Raw genomic sequence first — 21,743 nt, forward strand, 5'->3', positions numbered from 1 at the left:
TTAACAGTGCAAAGTCTCATTTTCCAAGTCGAGGAAGTTTTGTAATGTTCACACATAGCCATACTATTGATATATTATCATTACAGCAATTGCCATCATAAAAAAAAAGATATACTGTGAAAAAAAAATTGGCACAAGCATAGCTAGTGAGGTCACATTACAAAGCATCCTGAGACCACGACCTTGATCCTGGAAAGTCAGAATAGCAGGGCATCCAGACCTGCCATCTAAAGAGATCTAAAAGGCCTCATTTATGATGCCCAGAGTGAGTGTCACTTTCAACATGCTGCTGCTTCCCAGGGCCAGGGTGGAGGCTCCAGGCGGTGCGAAAGGCGTGGAATGGGGGCGAGACGTCAGCCTTGCAGCTGGTGGGTGGAATGGGGTGCTGCAGAAGCAGGAAATGCAATCTCAAAGACATTCCGTAGAATTGAAGGTGCATCTTTACCGAAGGAGAGACAAGGCAAGGTGGGGCTCATGAAGGTGGGGGCTGGCAGGAGGTAGGGAGTACTTTCCCCTGTATACAGACCCAGATACAAATGCCAATCTGAAGCCTCAGGTCAAGCTCAACTGGGCATTTAGTGTAACTTCAAGGCTATGGTAATCTTGAGGCTGTTTACAGGGAAGGAGTGGTCTAGTATTCATGCTGGGGAGACAAGACAAAAGGGGCCTTTTTACAAAGAGCAGCCACATCGTCCAGGACCTCTAAAGTCCTATCTTTCTATGAAACACAGCAGCAAGTTTGTGGCTTAAAGAAAACTAACATGCAACCGATGGGTTCAAAGTGGGTCAGGATTGGCAAAAGGTGTCAAAAACCAACACGCTCTTAACATTCCAAGGGAGACGAATCAACACAGTGGGCACATGATCGTCACAAACTTCCAATAATGTGTCTACACCAGCCAGTGCTTTAAAACAAGTTGCCGGTTTGAACAAATGATTTGTATAAAATTTGAAAGTAGGCAATGTCAGAATGTCATTAAAATTTCCTCTCAATTTGGCAAAAAAAGTTCGTATAGACACTTAGTGGAACAGAAAATTCAGCTCAAGGCCCAAAGAGAGACTGAAGGAGACGTCGCCCCCTTATGGTCAGGTGGTATAACAAGCAGGGAGGCACATGCAGAGGGTGCTGAGATTTACACACCAATAGAAGCAATAAAATTCTCTTCGTTGAGACTCCTGGTGTCAAACTGGCGTGCCCCTTTCCCAGAGGAAGGGGGTGGCAACTGAATTCGGGGCACCAGGAGTACGCCTGCTGCCCTGGCACTCTCAACACGGACAGACGGGCTCTCCTTACTGCCTGGACTGCTCGCCCCATCTGTGGGACTTCGCTTTCGCTTCTCTGGCTCTGTGCCACATGGAGGGACCGCAACATCACAGAAGAACAAGGAACAAAGAGCAGAGAAAGACAAGAAACAGATGGCGGATTTAACAAGAGCGTTTAGTTGATCGCTGTAAAGAGGAACAGGGGTTAGGGGGACAACAGAAGTTTACACAAAAGGACAGAGGAAAAGTTTTTTGTCGGCCAGATAAGAAAATCCCAGCTGCTTCTAGGGGCTACTATTATACTGTTGATTGTTGAAGGAAAGACACTATTGTAATTTCAACTTCAGGAAACTATTTTCAGGGCAAAGAATGTCACTAAATGATAACTACTGCTTTGGTGATATTCAAGTGAAGGAATGAAAACAATACAATAATATAAATGAATATTTTCTGTGGCAGGAACCTCATCTTAGAAATGCAAATGAAAGTTAACTGAAAATTACCTTTGGTTTGGTAGTGGGTTCGTGCTATCTCTAACAGGCTGAAGACACTGGCCATGCCACCTAGCCCTGCATTAGTGTAGGAGTGCTCCAGACTGGAGACAGTGCACTTCAGCAGATCCAGCATGCCTTTATACACCTTCCTGTTAATCTCCTGTGGACACATATGCACACATCATGTAACCTCTAAAAGTTGATCTTCTCTTATCTCAACCTCCATAATTAGATAACTCACCACATCTCTGATGACTTCCTGCCGAGCATCCTCTTCTGACTGGACAGCACGGTTGAGTTTGCTGAGTACAAAGACGCGCAGCTGCTCATTCTCCAGCAGACGGCGCACTTTTTTCATGTTGAGCCAGCCAACACCTTGGCCATCCAGCACGCTCTGCACCACCTCCTTAAGGAACTGTTGGTTTTCACTATGTGAAAGAAAAGCAGCCTTGAACCCTTGAAAATGTAAACTACACAACTCCCTGTAGATGATGGTTTAATGGTATAACAGTTTTACCATTTACAATTATTCAAATATAATTACACAATTATGTATGTACTTAGCAACACAGTCAGCATTTTGGCCTTTTTTCATGCTGTGAGGAAAGATGTAAATGACAGATATTCTTTAAAAGAACACTAGATGGTATGCACAACAATAAGTACTCTTAATTATAACAAATGCTTAAAGGAGCCAAAATCTTAATGTGACCACATTATAGGGCAGCAACTCTGCATGTAGGGACCATTTACAGCTGGAATTAGCATACATTTTGTGTGAGCTGATAATAACTGGCCTACACCTTTTTTCTTCTTTCCTTGAAAGTTCTGTTAGCATGTAACACTTGTAACAATTTGTACATTTACAATGGACAGGGATTGCATTTTGCCAGACAAAATCAGAAAAAAAAAAAAAAAGAATGCAGTAAATATGTGAGACACATCCTTCAGTCATCCAATCATATCATGGTCACTGGAGATGCACTAGAGATGACAATAACAAGTTTAAAACAGCTATACATCTTGCTGTCCACTTGATACATCTACCAATAACTTTGCATCTTTTTAACTTGTGCATGCACTGAAGCATGTGTATCAAAGTATGTGTATTCACTAGTGATGGGAAATTTCCTTTGAACATTTTTAATGTTTTAAACACAGGGTGTTGTGTGAAATCATAGCTGCAGAGAGTGTGCATCCTTGAGATACACTGGCATGAAATTATTTTTCTTTTTTTTTCATTAATTAGTATCAGGTTCATTGTTGACTACTGATGATCTTGAAAATGATTAGTTTTTGTACAAAGTTAATTTGATCTACACACTTTTTAGGATTTTTTCATCTATTCATTTACTGTTGTCAGTGGCTTTCAATTCGAGTGACTGATAAGTAATGTAAAATGTCTACATTAAGTAGAGTAAAAACATAAGATGGTTATTATTGGTTCTTGTATCAGGCCCAGAAATTCCATACTGGTGCATCTCAAGTTGGTTTGCAGTATGTAGCTTGCACCTTGTGTTGTTGGCTCGGCCCTGTGGTGAAGGAGGCTCCCTTTTCACTGTAGGACTGTGCTTTATCACAGAGGATTTCTGATCTACCAAAGCACGTGGGGCACGGGCACCTGTAAAGAACACATACTTCATCAGGACTGCAGGAAGATCAAGAGGACATTTGTACACAGTTGTACACCAACTAACATACATTTTGATGACTTGTATAGTTTTTTATATATATATATATATATATATACACATACACACACACACACTCAGCAGCCACTTTATCAGGTACACCTGATACATTCCAACAAACATTCCTTGGTTGTAACAAGTGGTTATTTGAATTACTGTTGCCTTTCTATTATCTTGAACTTGTCTGCTCATTCTCCTCTGACCTCTCCCATCAACAAGGCATTTTCGTCCACACAACTGCCGCTCACTGGATATTTTCTCTTTTTCGGACCTCTAAACCCTAGAGATGGTTTGCATGAAAATCCCAGTAGATCAGCAGTTTCTGAAATACTCAGACCAGCCTGACTCACACCAACAACAATGCCACATTCAAAGTCACTTAAATCACCTTTCTTCCCCATTCTGATGCTTGGTTTGCACTTCAGCAAGTTGTCTTGACCACCTCTACATGCCTAAATGCATTGAGTTGTGATTGGCTGATTAGCTATTTGTGTTAACAAGTAACTGAAGGTGTACCTAATAAAGTGGCCAGTGAAAATAAGAGTATGTGTGTGTGTGTGTGTATATATATATATATATATATATATATATATATATATATATATATATATATATATATACATATACACATACACATACATACATACATACATACATACACACACACACACACACACACACACACACACTTACCGCACTCTCAAATATATAAAATCCATTATCATGACTCACCAGCTAAGCAAAATGCACAGAACACTCACAGCACACTAAACCACGGTCTACACAATGCAGAAATCACACAAACACATTTTACACACTGCACTGTGGTTTTACAGAAGCCATTTAGGAACACTTTACTTATTTAAGCAGACACTAAAACAAGAATCGTCCAAGTAAAAAAGCACAAACACAAGATTTTTCATTCAGTCAAATCCACTCTTGCACACTGCAGTAGGGATATTATATGGTTGATGATGCTAGTTGAAAGTCACAGAAAGACAGAAGAGGAGGAGCAGACCGGAGAATAGACTACAGGTATGCTTATGACTCTCGCCTTGATACACACACTCATATGCACACAGATTGGCAGAGAACACAGTGAAATAAACAAGTGGAGAAACAAGTGAGTGAGGAACAGTCTGCATGGCAACAAGACTGACATGTGACTCATGCAGAGAAGGAGCAAAAACATAAAAAAGGTGGAAAATAAAAATGTCACAACACTTCGGATGACCAATCCACACAATTCTGTATGTACAGTTGGTGTGTATGCATTTGCCCTGATCACATGCACAAAGCACACTCTTGAGTACACACTTTGTACCATCAGCATTCAAGTGCATACACGCGCTGTGTAGAAGAGTGTGTTAGGGAGTTTTTACACACTCATGGCTGTGTGGGTAGATCACATGATGGGTTGGGCCCCAGTCTATCAATATATATCATATTACATCATGGGTTGGTAGTATGATGCATTACTATTAATGAGCACTCTTAAGGCCACATGTAGAAGACAATAAGCACGTTTGTCCATGTGGAATAAGACAATCTATATGAAAAGGATTAATGTCTTTCCAAGAAGATTTTACATGACATTTCAGCTAAGCTCTAAACAGATAAAACACTGAAGCTTTCAGTATTCCACCTCGAGTACCAATTATGGTGCTGTACATACATCACCATCTGAACTATCTAGTCTTTTAGGAAACATCAACTTCCACCAAACTGAGGAACAAGGGACACCACTAGTTTTTATGTCCACTCTAAATTCATGTTTTTTTGGCATGCTGCTGCTCACCCAGACATATTTTGATGACTGAGGCAGCAATTGGTAAAGTTGTAGAACAGCCTTCTCAGAAAGACGAGACAAAGGAAACCTGGAGAACTGTCCAAGTGAACATGTAAAGCTTAACAATGGGGGTGGGGGGTGCAATCAAAACAAACAAACAAAAAAAGCTACTTCAAAATTTAAAATTGTGTTAACACAGCAGTCATATTAAGCAAGAAACCAGCAATTGTTTTGTGTGATTATATTCTCTATTTTCCAGCAACAGAGACAGCACTTCACTTGTTCTTTTCACGCATCTCATTACACCCACATTAAATCCTGATCATTCAGATTTATACTCTTGCACCATGGATGCATAGTCTGCAGGTTAGCAAACGAAAATGTCTGTTTTAACTCACCAGAAAGTTACCCTAACCCCACCCCACCTTACCCAATAAAAGAACAAACATATTTTATACTATCAGTTGAAAATGATAATAACTTAATTAGAAACCTACCAACCTTCTTTATTTATACACGCTTAGCGGTCCTTGGCCCTTTACAAACTTTGGCCCCCAAAGGCACAACGTATGGTAACGTATATGTGCCACCACTTCAGCAAGCTAGCTACAATCATAAATCTGCCCAAGCTTTATTATCTTACTTGCTTCACTGCTTGTTTGCATAACTGTTAATGCGTAAAGTGCACCCATCTAATACTTCCTCGCAGAGACAAAAGCTTACTGGCCACTTTATTAGATTGTTTATATACTAACTGTCCATTTTACCAGGTCCACTTTTCATGTAGGTACACTTTGTAGTTCTACAGTTACAGACTGTAATTCATCTGTTTATCTACATAATTCGTTAGCTTTTGTACTGTGCACTGCTTGCCAGGACTCCCACAGGAGGACCACTGAGCAGGTATTATTTGGGTGGTGGACCATTCTCAGCACTGCAGTGACACTGACACGATAGTGGCCTGTTAATGCGGGCGCATGTATGCTGCATAAAGTGGATTAGTCACAGCAGTGTTGCTGGGGTATTTAAACAATTTCATTGCTGGACTGAGAACAGTCTACCAACCAGTAATATCCAGCCAACAGTGTCCTGTGGCCAAGCACTATCCACTGAAGAAAAACTTCAGCAGAAATAGATGAGCTACTATGTCTAACTTAACCAACAAGGTAGGTGTATCTAATAAGGTGTACAGTAACACCATGTCACTGACCAATAGGCTTGTCATGGAATTTTAGCTGACAATTAATTGCAATATAAATTCTGGCGATTAAAGACTGAATTGTCTTTATTTTAAAGAAGATTAAATTATTAAAGCATGTTGGCTGATTAGCCATCTCAATTAACTATGTCAACATTTAGTAGACATACACTGATGACAGAAACAGCTCAAGCTCAAATAAATAAACATTACTCATCACTACCTCTAAAGGTGTCATAGCACTAGATCATAGATATGCTTGTAATACAAAGTAACTTGACTTTAAGAGGGTCACATGATAACAATAGTTGCCACTCATAGCCTAACATTAACACAAGAACAAATAGCTAGCTTTAGTATTACAATTTTTATAATTATTTTGCAGTTGCCATACATTTCTTTTGCATACTTTAAATGAATCATGTTTTTGGCTGTGTATTTCTTTCTGTAGATTAGCAATCACAGCTTTCCTTTAAGCAGTTCTTTTAGATTTGATCCATACGAATAAATTTAAACAATGTAGTATTTACAGAAACAAAATAACAAAGGCTGCCTGCTGGCTCTGCTGAGATTCAGTGCTCTGTTCTCTCTTGCAAGCAGCAGCAGCAATAGCACAGAGGTCAGATGGATTAAGCTTGCCAAAAACCACAAACACTACCCTAAACAGGTTATAGGACTAGTCAGAACTTAGAACATTTCCTGTTAGTTATTTACAAACATTCATCTCTCAACTCGACTGATACAAACGCATGCATAAAAAAAATCCAATTCTCATACCCATAGATGCATTTTGTATCACAATTTTAGTGTCAAAAGGAGAAAAACTGTTTCAGAAAATAAAAATTTTGTTTCAGTCATTAAAATAAGTGCCTCAGGTGACAGCAGAATATCACTAATGTCAAAGCAAGAATGCTCATTATAAAATACAAGTGCTCTGTCTTCAGGCAGTCCTTCAGAATCATTCCAAAGATACAAAGACAATTTTTTGGCAAGCCAGATTTGTAAATGTCTTTACTACAAAAATAATAATAATAATAATAATTAAAAATAAATAAATAAATAAATAAAAATAAAACCCAAAACACTATCAGTAAGAAAAAATGGTTTCGTTTGCTCTAAAATCATGGGCCCAACCCTTATACAACACGGTGGACTGGGTGGCTTACTGACATGAATGAATAGATTAATATATGGTACAACCACGGTGACGAAAAACCAGGTGACTCTCAGGGGCACGACAAGAAGCAATGCTGGAAGAAGAGGATGCTGGGAGATGTAGTTGACTGGCTTTGGAGAAGCATGCAGCTCACGCAGCAAAGGGCGGAACCCACCTTCTCCGCTCCCCGGGCCGACCTCTGTTATAATCTCCATTAGAGAATTTAGCCCAAATACTGGACACAGAAGCCAGAATTAGTGCAAAAGGGGGGTTAAAGAGGGACAGAGAGCAACACCGGCCCAGACAGAACCAGTCCAAACATCAACCCACAACCACAAACACCGGACACATGTATAAAGCAGAGCACAGAAACCAGCAGAGAGCTGGACAATAAGGACAGAAGAAAGAAAGAGCAAGCCAGATAGAGAGAAAGCAAGAGAAAGTGTGTGTGCAAGAAAGAAAGAGAGAAAGAAAGAGAGAGAAAGAGAGAAAAAAGAAAGAGAAAGAGAGAAAGAGAAAGAGAGAGAAAGAGAGAGAGACGAGATACTAGGGTGGTTCAGTGGATTCCAGCACAGCCCACCCTTAGTCCAGGTCTTTGAGAACTGTAACTAATGGTATGTTAAATCTTACAGAAGGCAAGGGAAGTTTTTGCTCCCCCAACTTATGTCCAATAAAACTGGGAATGGATATAGCAGAAACAAACATACTGCATAAATCAAATAAGAGTACAGTAAATTCAATATAGGAAATATAGACTATAGAAAATGTAAGTAACAAAGAAAGTCTAAATAGTTTCCATTTACAATTAGTTTGGACTGTACACACAGTGATATTTTTAACACAAAGGGGAGCAGGACAGCAAACAGTCATTTTGGAAACATGTACAGCTTATGTATAGTGTATAGCAAAACAATGCATTTCATTAAACCTATCATAACCTATCAGCTGAAATTAGTGATGACTCTACTCTCATATCCAGCACCAACAGAAAACGCTGGAATGGATATTGGAGGGGGAAAAAGACCTAATCTGGAACAAATCTGTAACAAATCTAGCCTGAAATAAATCACAGAATTGCTTGCAGTGCAATATAAAGTAAAGTGAAGCTACCTGCTGGCTCTCCTGAGCTACAGTGCTGTTTTATCTTGCAATAAGCGGCAGCAGTGCTGCAGAGGCCAGACGGATTAAGCTCTCCAAACAACTTAACCGCTCCCACTTAACATTGTCTACTTGTATAATGTGCATTCATAGGGCTGCCCAAGTTCAACTGCAATAGAGACTGAACTAAGCAAGGCAAATGCTATGTTAAATGCAGTACAATTTCTCCAAACTATAGTTTCATTTCTCAGCTCAGTCAGAGCAATGAAGCAGAATTGGACTGTCCATTCTTCACCCACAAATGTGCTTTTTCATAGCAACTGCTGCAAAGTTGAACAACTTTACAGAATGTTAGCATCCCATTTAATTTAGATTGGATTCAACACGTTGCTTTTCAGTTTGAAATGCTTCCCTAACAGCTTGAACTTTCACACGTTTTACAACAGAAATATAATCTGAAATTAATAACGTGCTACTCTGATGCACTGTGTTATGTGCTACAATTTCTGGGTTGGCTAAATGGGGTTTTTGACCAACCTAACAACAGTTGCCATGAAAGAACAGATTTGTGGGCAGAGCATGGATAAACCAATTCAACTGGAACAAACCACAACTCTACACAGAACACAAAAAATGAGGCACAATCACATTAAACAAAAAAGACACACTACAAAGGAGTGCTAGGGAAAAAAACAAAACAGTCTGAAATGCTTAAGTCAACATTCAATGACTGCTTATCTTTTCACATGTGTGTGCCAGGATTACTTGGTGCATACTCTGCCATCAACACACACACGCGCGCGCACACACACACACACACACACACACACACACACACACACACAGAGTTTAGGGAGAAACAGAGGAAATATGGATATACCCTTGACCACACATAAAAGGTATATCCTCAGACTAATCACCAGCCTAGTTCAGAGAGAGAAAGAGAGAATAAGGCAAGATTCCCATTCTCTCAGATATTAGGGGCTACGGTTATGAAACACACAGCAAACCAGCACACATTCAGGGCAGGTTACAGATGTGAAACATACCAGGACTGTCAGGACTCTCATCACCATCATCTGAGCAATAAAAACAGTTCATCCAAAATCATAAATAAACAAAAACAAAGAAAACAAATCTACTGATGCTAGCTAAGAAAGTAACCAAGCTCTTTCAAAATGCCCTTGTTTTTCTGCCAGAAGTACTATTTGGAGTCCAAATATGCCAAGGTTCTTGAGTACTCAGGTAACTGTTTGAGGAGCCAGTATATGAATGTTGAAATCACCATTCTGGTATTCATTACATTTCTTCATGGAAAGACAGAGCAAACACAAAGGATGTAAAATTTTGAAAGTTTTGTGAGAGTTATACAAAACACGAGTGCCTTAAAATGAGCATGCTGCCAAGCAAAGCTCTGTTAAGGAGACAACAGAAGAGGGGTAGTGCGGATGAGCCTGAAGTGGTTAAGATGCCTACTCTAGCTGATGTTAGTTGGGGCAGTGAAATAAACTGAAACAGTGGAAACTGATAATATTTCACTGTTGGCATATCGTCCACGAAGAAAAAAAGACCATGTGTAGAAATCAAGGAGTCCTTATCAGCCTCTAACGCTGTAACGGTAAGTGTTCTCATGGCACTCGAGGAATTATTATAAACTGCAGCTCAAATCAAGTCAGTAAGTATTGGCCTGTCTTACTAACAATGTAGGACTGAAAGAAAAAAATACCTGCCCTGTAGTTTGATGTTACAAAGCTGATATTGGCTGTAATCTGCTAATAAAATTGGTAAATACATAATATTCACCAAAAACAACTAGCTAGGTAGATGAGTAGGACATAAGAGATGACAATAAATGGTAGGACTTCTAGACATAGAAATAGACGCTATTATGGTGTGAATGTGTAAACCTGACACAATTATATCTCTGTTAGAAAACATTACAGACAGCTTGTGATCCTGTGACATACACCTTTAAAACGTAGCCCATCCAAATAGTACTAAAGGCAGCTTTATTATAGAATGGGGTAAAAAGAAGGCATCATATTTAGCTTATGGTTCACTTCCAGAGTAGCACCTCAAGAGTCCACTTAACATATCAGGAAAGTAAGAAGAAACCAAGCAACATTCCTACCAACCTTGCTCCGTCTCATCGTCTACATCAAAATTGAACCATTCTTTTATTAAAGAAATAATTCGAAATAAAAGCAAATAAGGAAGAAAGAGAACAAAGAACCAAGAGGAAGAAATTAAAGCAGCTGTAATAAAATAAGAGTAAGGGGGTCTTTATCAGTAATAAGACAATTCTACTTCCAGGCATATGTAAGGGTCCTATTCAACCACAGCTCCTTCTTTTACCACTTCATTTATTACACATTCACATATTACATAAATAGATATTTATATTTACTTGTATCTTAAACTGCACTTGGTTACTTTTGGTAATCTTGGAGTATCTAAGTTCAGAGTGACAAAAGTGGTGTTAGATAGGCAGAGAGCTAAAGTTTTATTTAAAAAAAAAAAAAAAGAGTGAAGCTGATTGATAGAAAAAAGGGAGGGAGAGAGAGGGTGAGCGAGAGATAGAGCGAGAGATAGAGCGAGAGAGAGAGAGAGAGAGAGAGAGAGAGAGAGAGAGAGAGAGAGAGAGAGAGGGGGAAAGAGAGAGAGAGAGAGAGAGAGAGAGAGAGAGAGAGGGAAAGAGAGACAGAAAGAAAGGTAGGCTACAAAGAACTGACCAACTGGACTGACAGACAGACAGAAGTGGAAGAATGGCAGGATGTGATAGATGGTGAAAGATGGGCAGCTGTATGGATGAGAGGGCAGAGGGAAGGGACAGCAGGAAGGTAGCAGGGCCTTCTGGCACACAGAAACTTTACTATACCTTTAAGGCTGGGAAAAGGGGTGTTCTTCTCTCTAGCAGCTTTATTAGGGAGAGCCAGACTGGACAGACTGAAGCTGGTGCCATGGTTCTTATACAAGTTACCTACACACATAATTCACATTTTCAACTCAGCAGCATGTGTGGGCACTTTTCTTTAAAGACAACACTATGTGGGCTCAATTGTTTAAAGACAATAATAAAATGAAGCAGCAGGGCAGAGCGGTGCAGAATGCTAGCAGAAATTACATAATTCACAGAATATTCACAACAACTTGTCAAATCAAGTTCATAAAAGAAGCTTAGAACAAAAACAAGCCCCCCCCCAAAAAAGAAAAAAAGTGAGGCTAACAGAGAGAAAGAAAGCGAGAAAGAAAGAAAGAAAGAGAGAGAGAAAGAAAAAAAAGAAAGAGAAAGAAAGAAAGAGAGAAAGAGAAAGAAAGAAAGAGAGAAATAGAAAGAAAGAAAGAAAGAAAGAAAGAAAGAGAGAAAGAAAGAGAGAAATAGAAAGAAAGAAAGAAAAAGAAAGAAAAAGAAAGAAAGAAAGAAAGAAAGAAAGAAAGAAACGAGAGTTAAGTTAATAATTACAATTCTGTGAATAGCATGTGAACAGTCCACTCACTGGCAAAAGACATAAGTCCTGCAAAGCCATCACCGCTGTTGTTGGAGATGGTAGAGTTGGGTGAACTGTTCTTAGAGTCTCCCTCTCCATCAGACTCGCCCGGTAGTTTCAGGCTACTGGGCCTCAATGGGCGAGACGGCCTACACAAAACACAGACGTGTGTGAGATCAGACTATGTCTGTGGCTAAATACATAAAATTATACAAAGAAAAAAAAAAGAATAAATAAATATGTAATTACGTAAAAACTACGTAGCGGACCATTTCAATCAAGTGTTTGATGATTTAAGCACACAGGTTGGAGTGCCTATTCTGTGGAGGATCTGTACTTATTTTCACTTAGAAAATCAACAAAACGCATAATTTGAGCAGGACGCCCAATCTTTTGCATACAACTGTGTGGTCTGTGAATGAGTGTGTGAGTGACAGACATACTTGTTTCCATTCATGTTCTGATTGAAGCGTGGTGTGTAACTCTCCTCTTGTTCCTCACTGTCAGCCTCCTCTTCTGCAGGGAAGCCATACTGGGGCTCAAAATAGGGGTTATCGTACTCCTGCTTCTTATTGGCTAGGTCAACAGGGGCTGGCTCTGGGGCGGCTCTTGTGAATGGTGGGGCACCCAATCCAGGGACAGAGTTCTGCAGTGCTGCACTAGCTGATGCCTCCAACTCAACAGGCTCTGCCTGCTCCTATTTGATAAATGAATGAATATATGAATGAAAGAATTAATTAATGGAAAATAGAGTGATGGTGATTCCACAAAACCATTTCCAAATATCAAACTTTTGACTGCTTCTTCACAATTAAATGTTTATTCAACAGATAACTAATGAGTAAATAGGTTAAACTGCCAATTCAATAACCAAACAGGTAATCCTCCATCCATCCATCCATTTTCTAAACCGCTTCTCCGTCAGGGTCGCGGGGGGGGTGCTGGAGCCTATCCCAGCAGTCTTCGGGCGAAAGGCAGGATACACCCTGGACAGGTCGCCAGTCCATCACAGGGCAGACAGACAGACACAGACAGTCACTCACACTCACACCTAGGGGCAATTTAGCATGTCCAATTGGCCTGACGGCATGTCTTTGGACTGTGGGAGGAAACCGGAGAACCCGGAGGAAACCCACGCAGACACGGGGAGAACATGCAAACTCCACACAGAGAGGACCCTGGTCGCCCAGCCGGGGAATCCAAACAGGTAATAATAAATAAAAACATTAGTCACTCAATTATTGATATGAATCATCATTTTAAATGGACTTATCATTCCAGTTTGAGTTTATCTTTCCATTCAACAAACTTGATCAATAAATCACAGGGAAACAATCATCCATCTGAACAGAACAACTGCAGTCTTAACCAAATGCCCCTTACTAAAATTTTTAAACCTACTTATAAAACAATTTGTCAGTAACACAAAATATAACACAGAATTGTATGTGCATTACAGGGACATTTCATCTGGTTTGTCACACAACAGAAGAAACAACTGCCTCACTGACACATTACCTAAATCTAATGGCATTAAACTGAAACTATATAATCCACAAAAATAAAGAGAGCAGTACTAACATGATTCACTCCCTGGATGACAGTACTAGGGCTGGAGCTGGCTGTGGTGCTGGAGCTGGAGCGAAGGGGTTGGCTGTCTGTTGCCTCAATAGCACCCTCTGTTTCAGGCCCTCGCTCCCCACTCTCCTCCTTATACTCCTGAAAGTCATGGATCGCCACCTCATTAGCATCTTCAAGAGCTGCATGGGTCAAGGGATCCACATCTACAAGACACCATGAGGGAGAGAAAGATTTCTAATTGGAGGGAAACAAAACACAGAAGAAGAAAGAAAACAAAGAAAGAGGATGGCTAACTTGGTGTGTCGCCCTGTATGTCCCCTTTGATCATCTCATTCACAAAATCTCCGAGTGAGGAGTAGGAAGAGCTAGAGTCGTCATATGCCTCACTGTCACTGCCACTATAATAACACACAAACAGATGTACATTAATAAACATGCATCTCAGCTGTAATACATGACCCTTACCAGTAAAAGCTAAAATAACATTGATACAATACATTGACTTATCTTTCAGTTAAAACATAATTTATTATTTTTCATTCTTTAGTATCAGAAAAAAAGAAAAAAGGAAAGAGTCTTAGAACCATATCAGAATGAGTGTGTGTCTTGCCTACCTGTCATCTGTAGGGTCTGAGTCATTAGCCTCATCCTCCAGTGGTCCACTCATGGCTTCTGCAAGCTGGGAGTTTCCATCGTAAACACGATAAAAAACTGGCTGCAACTGGTGAGCATACCACTTAGGCTTATCGCCTATTAGGGAGGGGTCATAAACATCTGGAATACAAAAACAACAACATGCAAACATGTAAACACTTGCAGTATTTACACCTGTAAAGAATACTAGAAGATATATAGCTATGCTGGTGTATTTGAAATACATGGGTTAAGGGATGGGTGTCCTCTTACTGTTATGGATCCTCTGGAAGGCCAGGTTAGTGGGGTTAAGGGCCCATTCTCCATAATACTCCACAGCTTGCGTGTGGGAGAGCTTCTCAGCAAAGCCAGTGCGTCTTGGCCGAGAGGCCATGAATGAAGTGGCCTGAAAGGCAACCACAGGACGTGGGAAGAGCCGCAGCGTGCGAGTGTGCATCTGGAAACCCTGTAGCACGTTTGGAGAGTTGAAGAACCTCACCATTGCTACTCTGTATAAAAAAAAAAGTAATAAAGGTTACTTTCAAAAGGTTAACTTCAATGTGAATGAACATCATTGAAATAATGAATTCAAAATAGGCTCTTTTTGCAGCTTATTGCCCATATATTGACTCTTTGGACTGGGGAGGGAAGGATACATTTTGAAACTTTAACATTATTTACATACTACATCGAACTCCTTTATTTTAAAAAATCAATTGTTCATTATATGAGCCCTTTAAAATAAATAATATCAAATACAACACATTATTATTCTAATTCTAAACAAATACACAGGTGTAACAGATTTCATACAAGGTCAAGTGACCTTGGGTTTGTGAAAGGCGCTATATACACACGTGGACAAAATTGTTGGTACCCCTCGATTAATGAAAGAAAAACCCACAATAGTAACAAAAATAACTTTAATTTGACAAAAGTAATAATAAATAAAAATTCTATGAAAATGAACAAATGAAAGTCAGATATTGCTTTTCAACCATGCTTGAACAGAATTATTTAAAAAAATAAACTCATGAAATAGGCCTGGACAGAAATGATGGTACCCTTAATTTAATATTTTGTTGCACAACCTTTTGAGGCAATCACTGCAATCAAACAATTCCTGTATCTGTCAGTGAGACTTCTGCACCTCTCAGCAGGTATTTTGGCCCACTCCTCATGAGCAAACTGCTCCAGTTGTCTCAGGTTTGAAGGGTGCCCTTTCCAGACGGCATGTTTCAGCTCCTTCCAAAGATGCTCAATAGGATTTAGGTCAGGGCTCATAGAAGGCCACTTCAGAATAGTCCTGTGTTTTCCTCTTAGCCATTCTTGGGTGTTTTTAGATGTGTGTTTTGGGTCATTATCCTGTTGCAAGACCCATGACCTGCGACTGAGACCAAGCTTTCTGACACTAGGCAGCACATTTCTCTCTAGAATTCCTTGATAGTCTTGAGATTTCATTGTACCCTGCACAGATTCAAGACACCCTGTGCCAGATGCAGCAAAGCAGCCCCAGAACATAACAGAGCCTCCTCCATGTTTCACAGTAGGGACAGTGTTCTTTTCTTGATATGCTTCATTTTCCCGTCTATGAACATAGAGCTGATGTGCCTTGCCAAAAAGTTCCATTTTTGTCTCATCTGTCCATAGGACATTCTCCCAGAAGCTTTGTGGCTTGTCAACATGTAGTTTGGCAAATTCCAGTCTGGCTTTTTTATGTTTTGTTTTCAACAATGGTGTCCTCCTTAGTCGTCTCCCATTAAGTCCACTTTGGCTCAAACATCGACGGATGGTACGATCTGACACTGATGTTCCTTGAGCTTGAAGTTCACCTTTAATCTCTTTAGAAGTTGTTCTTGGCTCTTTTGTTACCATTTGTATTATGCGTCTTTTTGATTTGTCATCAATTTTGCTCCTGCGTCCACGTCCAGGGAGGTTGGCTACAGTCCCATGGATCTTAAATTTCTGAATAATATATGCAACTGTAGTCACAGGAACATCAAGCTGCTTGGAGATGGTCTTAATACCTTTAACATGCTTGTCTATAATTTTCTTTCTAATGTCCTGAGACAACTCTTTCCTTTGCTTCCTCTGGTCCATACTGAGTGTGGTACACACCTTGTCACCAAACAGTACAGTGACTACCTGTAGCCATATATATAGGCCCATTGACTGATTACAAGATTGTAGACACCTGTGATGCTAATTAGTGAACACACCTTGATTTAATGTGTCCGTTTGGTCACATTTTTCAGGGGTACCATCATTTCTGTCAGGGCCTGTTTCATGAGTTTATTTTTTTAAATAATTCTGTTGAAGCATGTTTGAAAAGCAATATCTGACTTTCATTTGTTCATTTTCATAGAATTTGTATTTATTATTACTTTTGTCAAATTAAAGTTATTTTTGTTACTATTGTGGGTTTTTCTTTCATTAATCGAGGGGTACCAACAATTTCGTCCACGTGTGTAAATGTAATTTATTATTATTATATTATTGTTATACTTGAATAACAACTGTGAGAGAACTTTGACCTTGTGGCCACATCCACCGAGTCAACATCATTTCCATAGATGAGGGGGTTAAACTCTGTGGAGGAGGGTGAGGACTTATCCCGTCCTGGGGGCAGCAGGGGCAGCTCCTGGCCCTCCTGGAACTTCTCTAGGTTTAGAATAGGTTGAGTGTTCAAACTCATACTTGCTAGAGCCTATGATGAGGCAGAGATAGAAAAAGATAAAGAAAAAAAAAGAACAAAGTGAACAGAAAGGACATTTGGTAAAATCCAAGGTTACAGGGCTAGAAGGGCAAAGGGGTAAGAAAAATAGCACTCTCACTTCAGGCAATGTGTCATACATGGCACTGTATGTTGTATCAGAACTGTGAGAACTCCTCATCCAACTACCAATCCTGAAGGTAATTTCATGCTGTATACTACATGTAAGCACACTTACATGTAACCTGAGTCCAACTTACAGCTACTGCCTGAAATGAGCTGCTGAATTAGTGGGTTGAAAAGTCAAAAATGTTAGAAGAGGGGCGGGTTCATCACGCAGAGCAATTTACAAAGCACTCTGAGAATACCAGCATCGCTCGCTCAACACCTCACTGACACAGCTGGCATTCCAGCAAATCCGTATGTGCTCGCAACAGTCCGGCCGGCCACACTGCCAAGCCATACACACCACTTGATTTACAATCTGCCTATTTAGGGTTATAACCACGGCAATGTGAGCGCTGTGTAAAGTGAGTGTAGGGACATCCAGACATGCTCAAGCCAAATGAGTGATGCAAGTAGCAGAGGATTACACATCTCACTTTAAAAGATACAAGAAGAAAAGCACTGCAGATGAATGAGTTTTAATTGTGTGCAAGTGTATGCCTATGTATGGTACTGCACCTGTCATATGTATATTAATTTCCAGTCAAAACACCATTAAGCCATTATGTTTTTGATTTTTCTGTGCCAGCATGAAAAAAAAATGCAGAAAACATACTGAAAATTACACAGAAACTCCAATTATTTGTAGAACTAAATATTACACCAAAATCTTTTTATAGTCTTTTGAACCCAAGTTTTGGATATAAATCCTATTTTTTCATGTATTTTCCCTTGACCTTTCCCCTACCTATATATTACCTCCCCAGAATTATCTGAAAAATTCTCAACTTGTACTTAATGGCTGTTTGACTGGAAACTTGACTTTTGTGACTTTTGTACAGTATTGTGTGGAAATATGTTTGCAGATGTGCAGCATCAGTACAGAAGAGAGGCAGTGTGCATCTGTGCTAAAGTGTTCATTTAGTTATTTGTGATGTATGCTGGATTGTGTATGCATGAAGAGAAGACAGAGGAAGGCATTTGGACTGCGTGCAGGTAGGAAGCATGGCACGTTCCAGGAGTAGAGGTAGAGGAACCTTGGAGTCGGAGGCGAAGATCTGCTTTTGGGTGATCACAGTCAACCTAACCAGACACTGAGAAACACAGATACAAAACAAAACAAAAACAAAAACAGAGCCAATGTCACATGACTGCCAACCCCAGCAAATCACTGGAAGGGATCGGCAGGGTATGTGACCAAATGGGTGAGGAGAGTACAGACAGCGAGTGAACAAGAGTGAAATGGAACAAGAAGGGAGAAAGAGGACAAAAACGAGAGAGAGAGAGACAGACAGACACAGAGAGAGAGACAGACAGACAGACAGACAGACACACACACACACACAGAGAGAGAGAGAGAGAGAGAGAGAGAGAGAGAGAGAGAGAGAGAGAGAGAGAGAGAGAGAGAGAGAGAGAGAGAGAGAGAGAGCGCATTTCTTACACAAAAAGAAGTTAAAAAAGAAAAGGAAAAGTTGTCAGGACAAACACAAGGACACAAAATAAACAGTATGAGTGGAAAAAGGACAAGCCTTGCAAAACAGACAGGAAAGTAATGCTGGGTGGTATTGATAAATTCAATAGCACAGCATTTTCCAGTATTATGTTATTTGGTGTTATTCATGACTAGAATTAGACGAGGCGCATTTTTGTGAACTGAGGCACCTTTATCTTTTATTGTTTTCTATAGTAAAGACATGCTTTGCATACTAGGTGCTTCGCCTTTTCTGTGCGTCTGCGTTTTGTGCAGATAGCGGATTTGTGCTGACCAGTCTAATCAAAAGGTAAGAAGGGCCTTTATAGCTGAAATTAAGAAGTGGTGGAGATCTAAATCAAGACAAACAAAAGGAGCATTTTCAGTTTCAAAAGCACGATTTTTGCTAGTGAATAGAACTTTTTGCCTACACATATTGATATGACAGCTTGCTTGCATATGTGGGGTTTTATCAGCACAGTGCTTGACATTTCAAGTACGTTTTTCAGTGTTTCGATATGTTATCTATTATTAACAACCAACAAGTTTAGCTAGTTGTAGCTAGTCAGTTAACTATTGCTAGCTGTTGCTTAGCAACTGGGGGTAGACCAACCCAACACAGCCTTGAAAAAGCACATCAAAGAACTCAAAACTCAAAAGACCATGTGAACCCCCACCAAACTTGAATTAACAAAGTTAATGAACCGATGCTTTCAGAGGGCTGCTACTCTATGCTAAAAAGTCTGTCCTACAAACCTGAAACAGCCTTTTTGTGCGGTTCCTCTTAAAGTTACAAAGGAAATCTTGCACAGTTTTGTATTCATTAACTTGCCAGCAATCAGAATTTCACAAAGAAATTAAGTTTAGGCTATTTGTTTAGTTTTTTATGAATTTTAATGGTTCTTTTAAAACAATCTGAAGCTCCTAGAAAACTACACACAATGCAGGTAACTAAGTTTTTGTCCATCAACGCAACTAAAATGAAAAATCAATATTTTTGTGCGGCACCGGAACTGGTGTACCGGTTGTAGATGATATACTGCCCAGCGCTACATCCAGTCAGAACTGTCAGCCAATAAGTAGACCATTCGTGGTTACCAAGGTGATAACCAATATGCACAGATGAAGCAGATCTAAAATAATTACAAGGTAAACTTTTGACAGAGAAAGGCAACTACTCTCTGTGTGTGCACAATGAATAGCCTCCTAAATCCAACATGCCAGATATTCTCTTAAAATCTTCACTCTGAGTAAGAAAATGTATAGCTGACAGTGACAAGAAAATGAACTTGGGCAATCACCATCAACTATACTGGTAATCAAGCTATCAAGCTATTATTATAATGAAGTAATTTTTTGTATCATAAAATCGGAGAATTAAAGGTGAGCACCTCATCTTTAATGTGAAAACAAGCCCAGGGTAGAATTCAACAGAGCACTCCGCTCAGGACTGAATGGAAAAAAGGCATTAAAATTGCAATAAGCACTGAAATTGTAATAAGTATTGTAACTGTAATGTTGAAAACACATAATAAAACAGGTATCTGAAATGAATTGCCTACAATAATAATCATAATCTATAATTAGTTATAATAGCTATAATCCAGAAGAAATCACCATGTCATATCTATGGAACTAAGAAGTCTCCCCAGCTACAAATTCATGAGCCTGCCCATTTCTTTAAAAGAGTATAGTATGTGATATTAAGAGATAACCGTTTACACAAAAGGAAATAGTATCCTTGACTGGTTAATAACTAACCAGTCACTTGTTTGGTCAGTGTAACTAAGGCAGTGAGCCTAGCTGCAAAGTGGAAACCACATAAATAACAAGCAAGGTAATTGGCTCAGATTGCTAAACGCTGCTTTATAATAACCTGCGGACATTACAATCATCATTCAAATTGTAAACTAATCACTAAGCCATTTAATCGAGGGCATAAATCTGAATTGATGACTTTTTTCAAACAGTAACTGATTTTAATCAAGTAATTGCGACAGCCCTAACTTCAGGTATGTGTTATTTATTTACTTATTTTTTTGCTTACTTACTTACAGTGCAAGAAAATCACTTTCACATGTTCAAACAAACAAACCAACCTACCAACACACACCAAAATGAGGAGCATATTTTGAGTATGGTTTGGAGATCACAATCCACAATACACAGACATATTGGGTCTGATTCAGTTTGCATCACTGGTTTCAGAACCATGATGACCAGAACACTCCATTCTGATTAAGATGTATAACTGATATGTTCTAGGATGGGCTTCCAGAATGAAAAAAAAAAATTCTAATCATTAGGACAAAATTAATTAATTAGGTACCAAATATGATTATTGGTGTGGGGGTGGCATGGGGTTAAGAAAAAAAAAAACTAATATTAAAACAGGGATTAGTCAAATATTAACTTAAACAAAACATACTCCTGTATGTTTCCAGTAATGGCAAGATGTTGAGATGTCCAAATGCACTCTCATCTCAACATCTTAAGCACTGTTAATAGCTTTTGTTAATAGATTCATGTGAGTTTAATTGTGTTCTGAATCAGTCCTGGGTTATACTCTAATCTGCTATAGGGATTCTACTGCAGGGGTTCTGGGGTTAGTTACTTTAGAACACTCAAACTATTACTGGGTCCATGAGCCAGATGGACACCAGAACTTTTCATTACCTCCAAAAGCTAGAACAGACAAAAGGAAGGAAGAAATATGCATTCATTACATTGCATAACAATACTGTACAGTTACTGAACAGACAATACAACAAACGGGAGGCAGGGTCAAATAAGAACTGTAATGTTTTTTAGGCGCAATACAATGTAAAAGTAAATCACATTCATGAAAATAAATTGAAATGCTTAAATCCTTTACTTGTTTAAGGTGTTTCTTCAGCTCTGAGGCTTCTGGTTCTGGTAAAGGTGGGAGTATTTCTGCATTGCTAGGAGCAATGACCTGTGTGAACAGACACATTGAAAATTAAATTATTAAATTATATTGAA

At 39.4% G+C, this 21,743-nt stretch overlaps 1 protein-coding gene across 50 annotated transcripts in view; it reads right to left on the bottom strand.

Annotated features, from left to right (window-relative positions):
• The window catches only part of madd (MAP-kinase activating death domain), a 73,848-nt gene that overhangs the window by 16,959 nt on the left and 35,146 nt on the right, over positions 1–21,743 (bottom strand). For 14 of the 50 annotated variants that reach the window (XM_017703611.2, XM_037534490.1, XM_037534491.1 and 11 more), the window contains exons 8-20: positions 21,616–21,696; positions 16,926–17,098; positions 14,665–14,900; positions 14,373–14,532; positions 14,053–14,156; positions 13,759–13,961; positions 12,621–12,874; positions 12,187–12,326; positions 11,568–11,669; positions 3,270–3,378; positions 1,999–2,185; positions 1,767–1,917; positions 1,142–1,345 (exon numbers count right to left, since the gene is read on the bottom strand). In XM_017703611.2, coding sequence (XP_017559100.1) covers positions 1,142–1,345; positions 1,767–1,917; positions 1,999–2,185; positions 3,270–3,378; positions 11,568–11,669; positions 12,187–12,326; positions 12,621–12,874; positions 13,759–13,961; positions 14,053–14,156; positions 14,373–14,532; positions 14,665–14,900; positions 16,926–17,098; positions 21,616–21,696 — 2,104 coding nt within the window. Of the gene's footprint in view, positions 1–1,141; positions 1,346–1,766; positions 1,918–1,998; positions 2,186–3,269; positions 3,379–7,766; positions 7,827–9,738; positions 9,769–10,824; positions 10,864–11,567; positions 11,670–12,186; positions 12,327–12,620; positions 12,875–13,758; positions 13,962–14,052; positions 14,157–14,372; positions 14,533–14,664; positions 14,901–16,925; positions 17,099–18,306; positions 18,364–21,416; positions 21,426–21,615; positions 21,697–21,743 lie in introns of all 50 variants that reach the window. The other 36 variants (XM_037534471.1, XM_037534480.1, XM_037534484.1 and 33 more) reach the window with 7 other exon arrangements.

The sequence above is a fragment of the Pygocentrus nattereri genome, chromosome 25, assembly GCF_015220715.1.
Source record: "Pygocentrus nattereri isolate fPygNat1 chromosome 25, fPygNat1.pri, whole genome shotgun sequence".
Taxonomy (NCBI): Eukaryota; Metazoa; Chordata; class Actinopteri; order Characiformes; family Serrasalmidae; genus Pygocentrus; species Pygocentrus nattereri.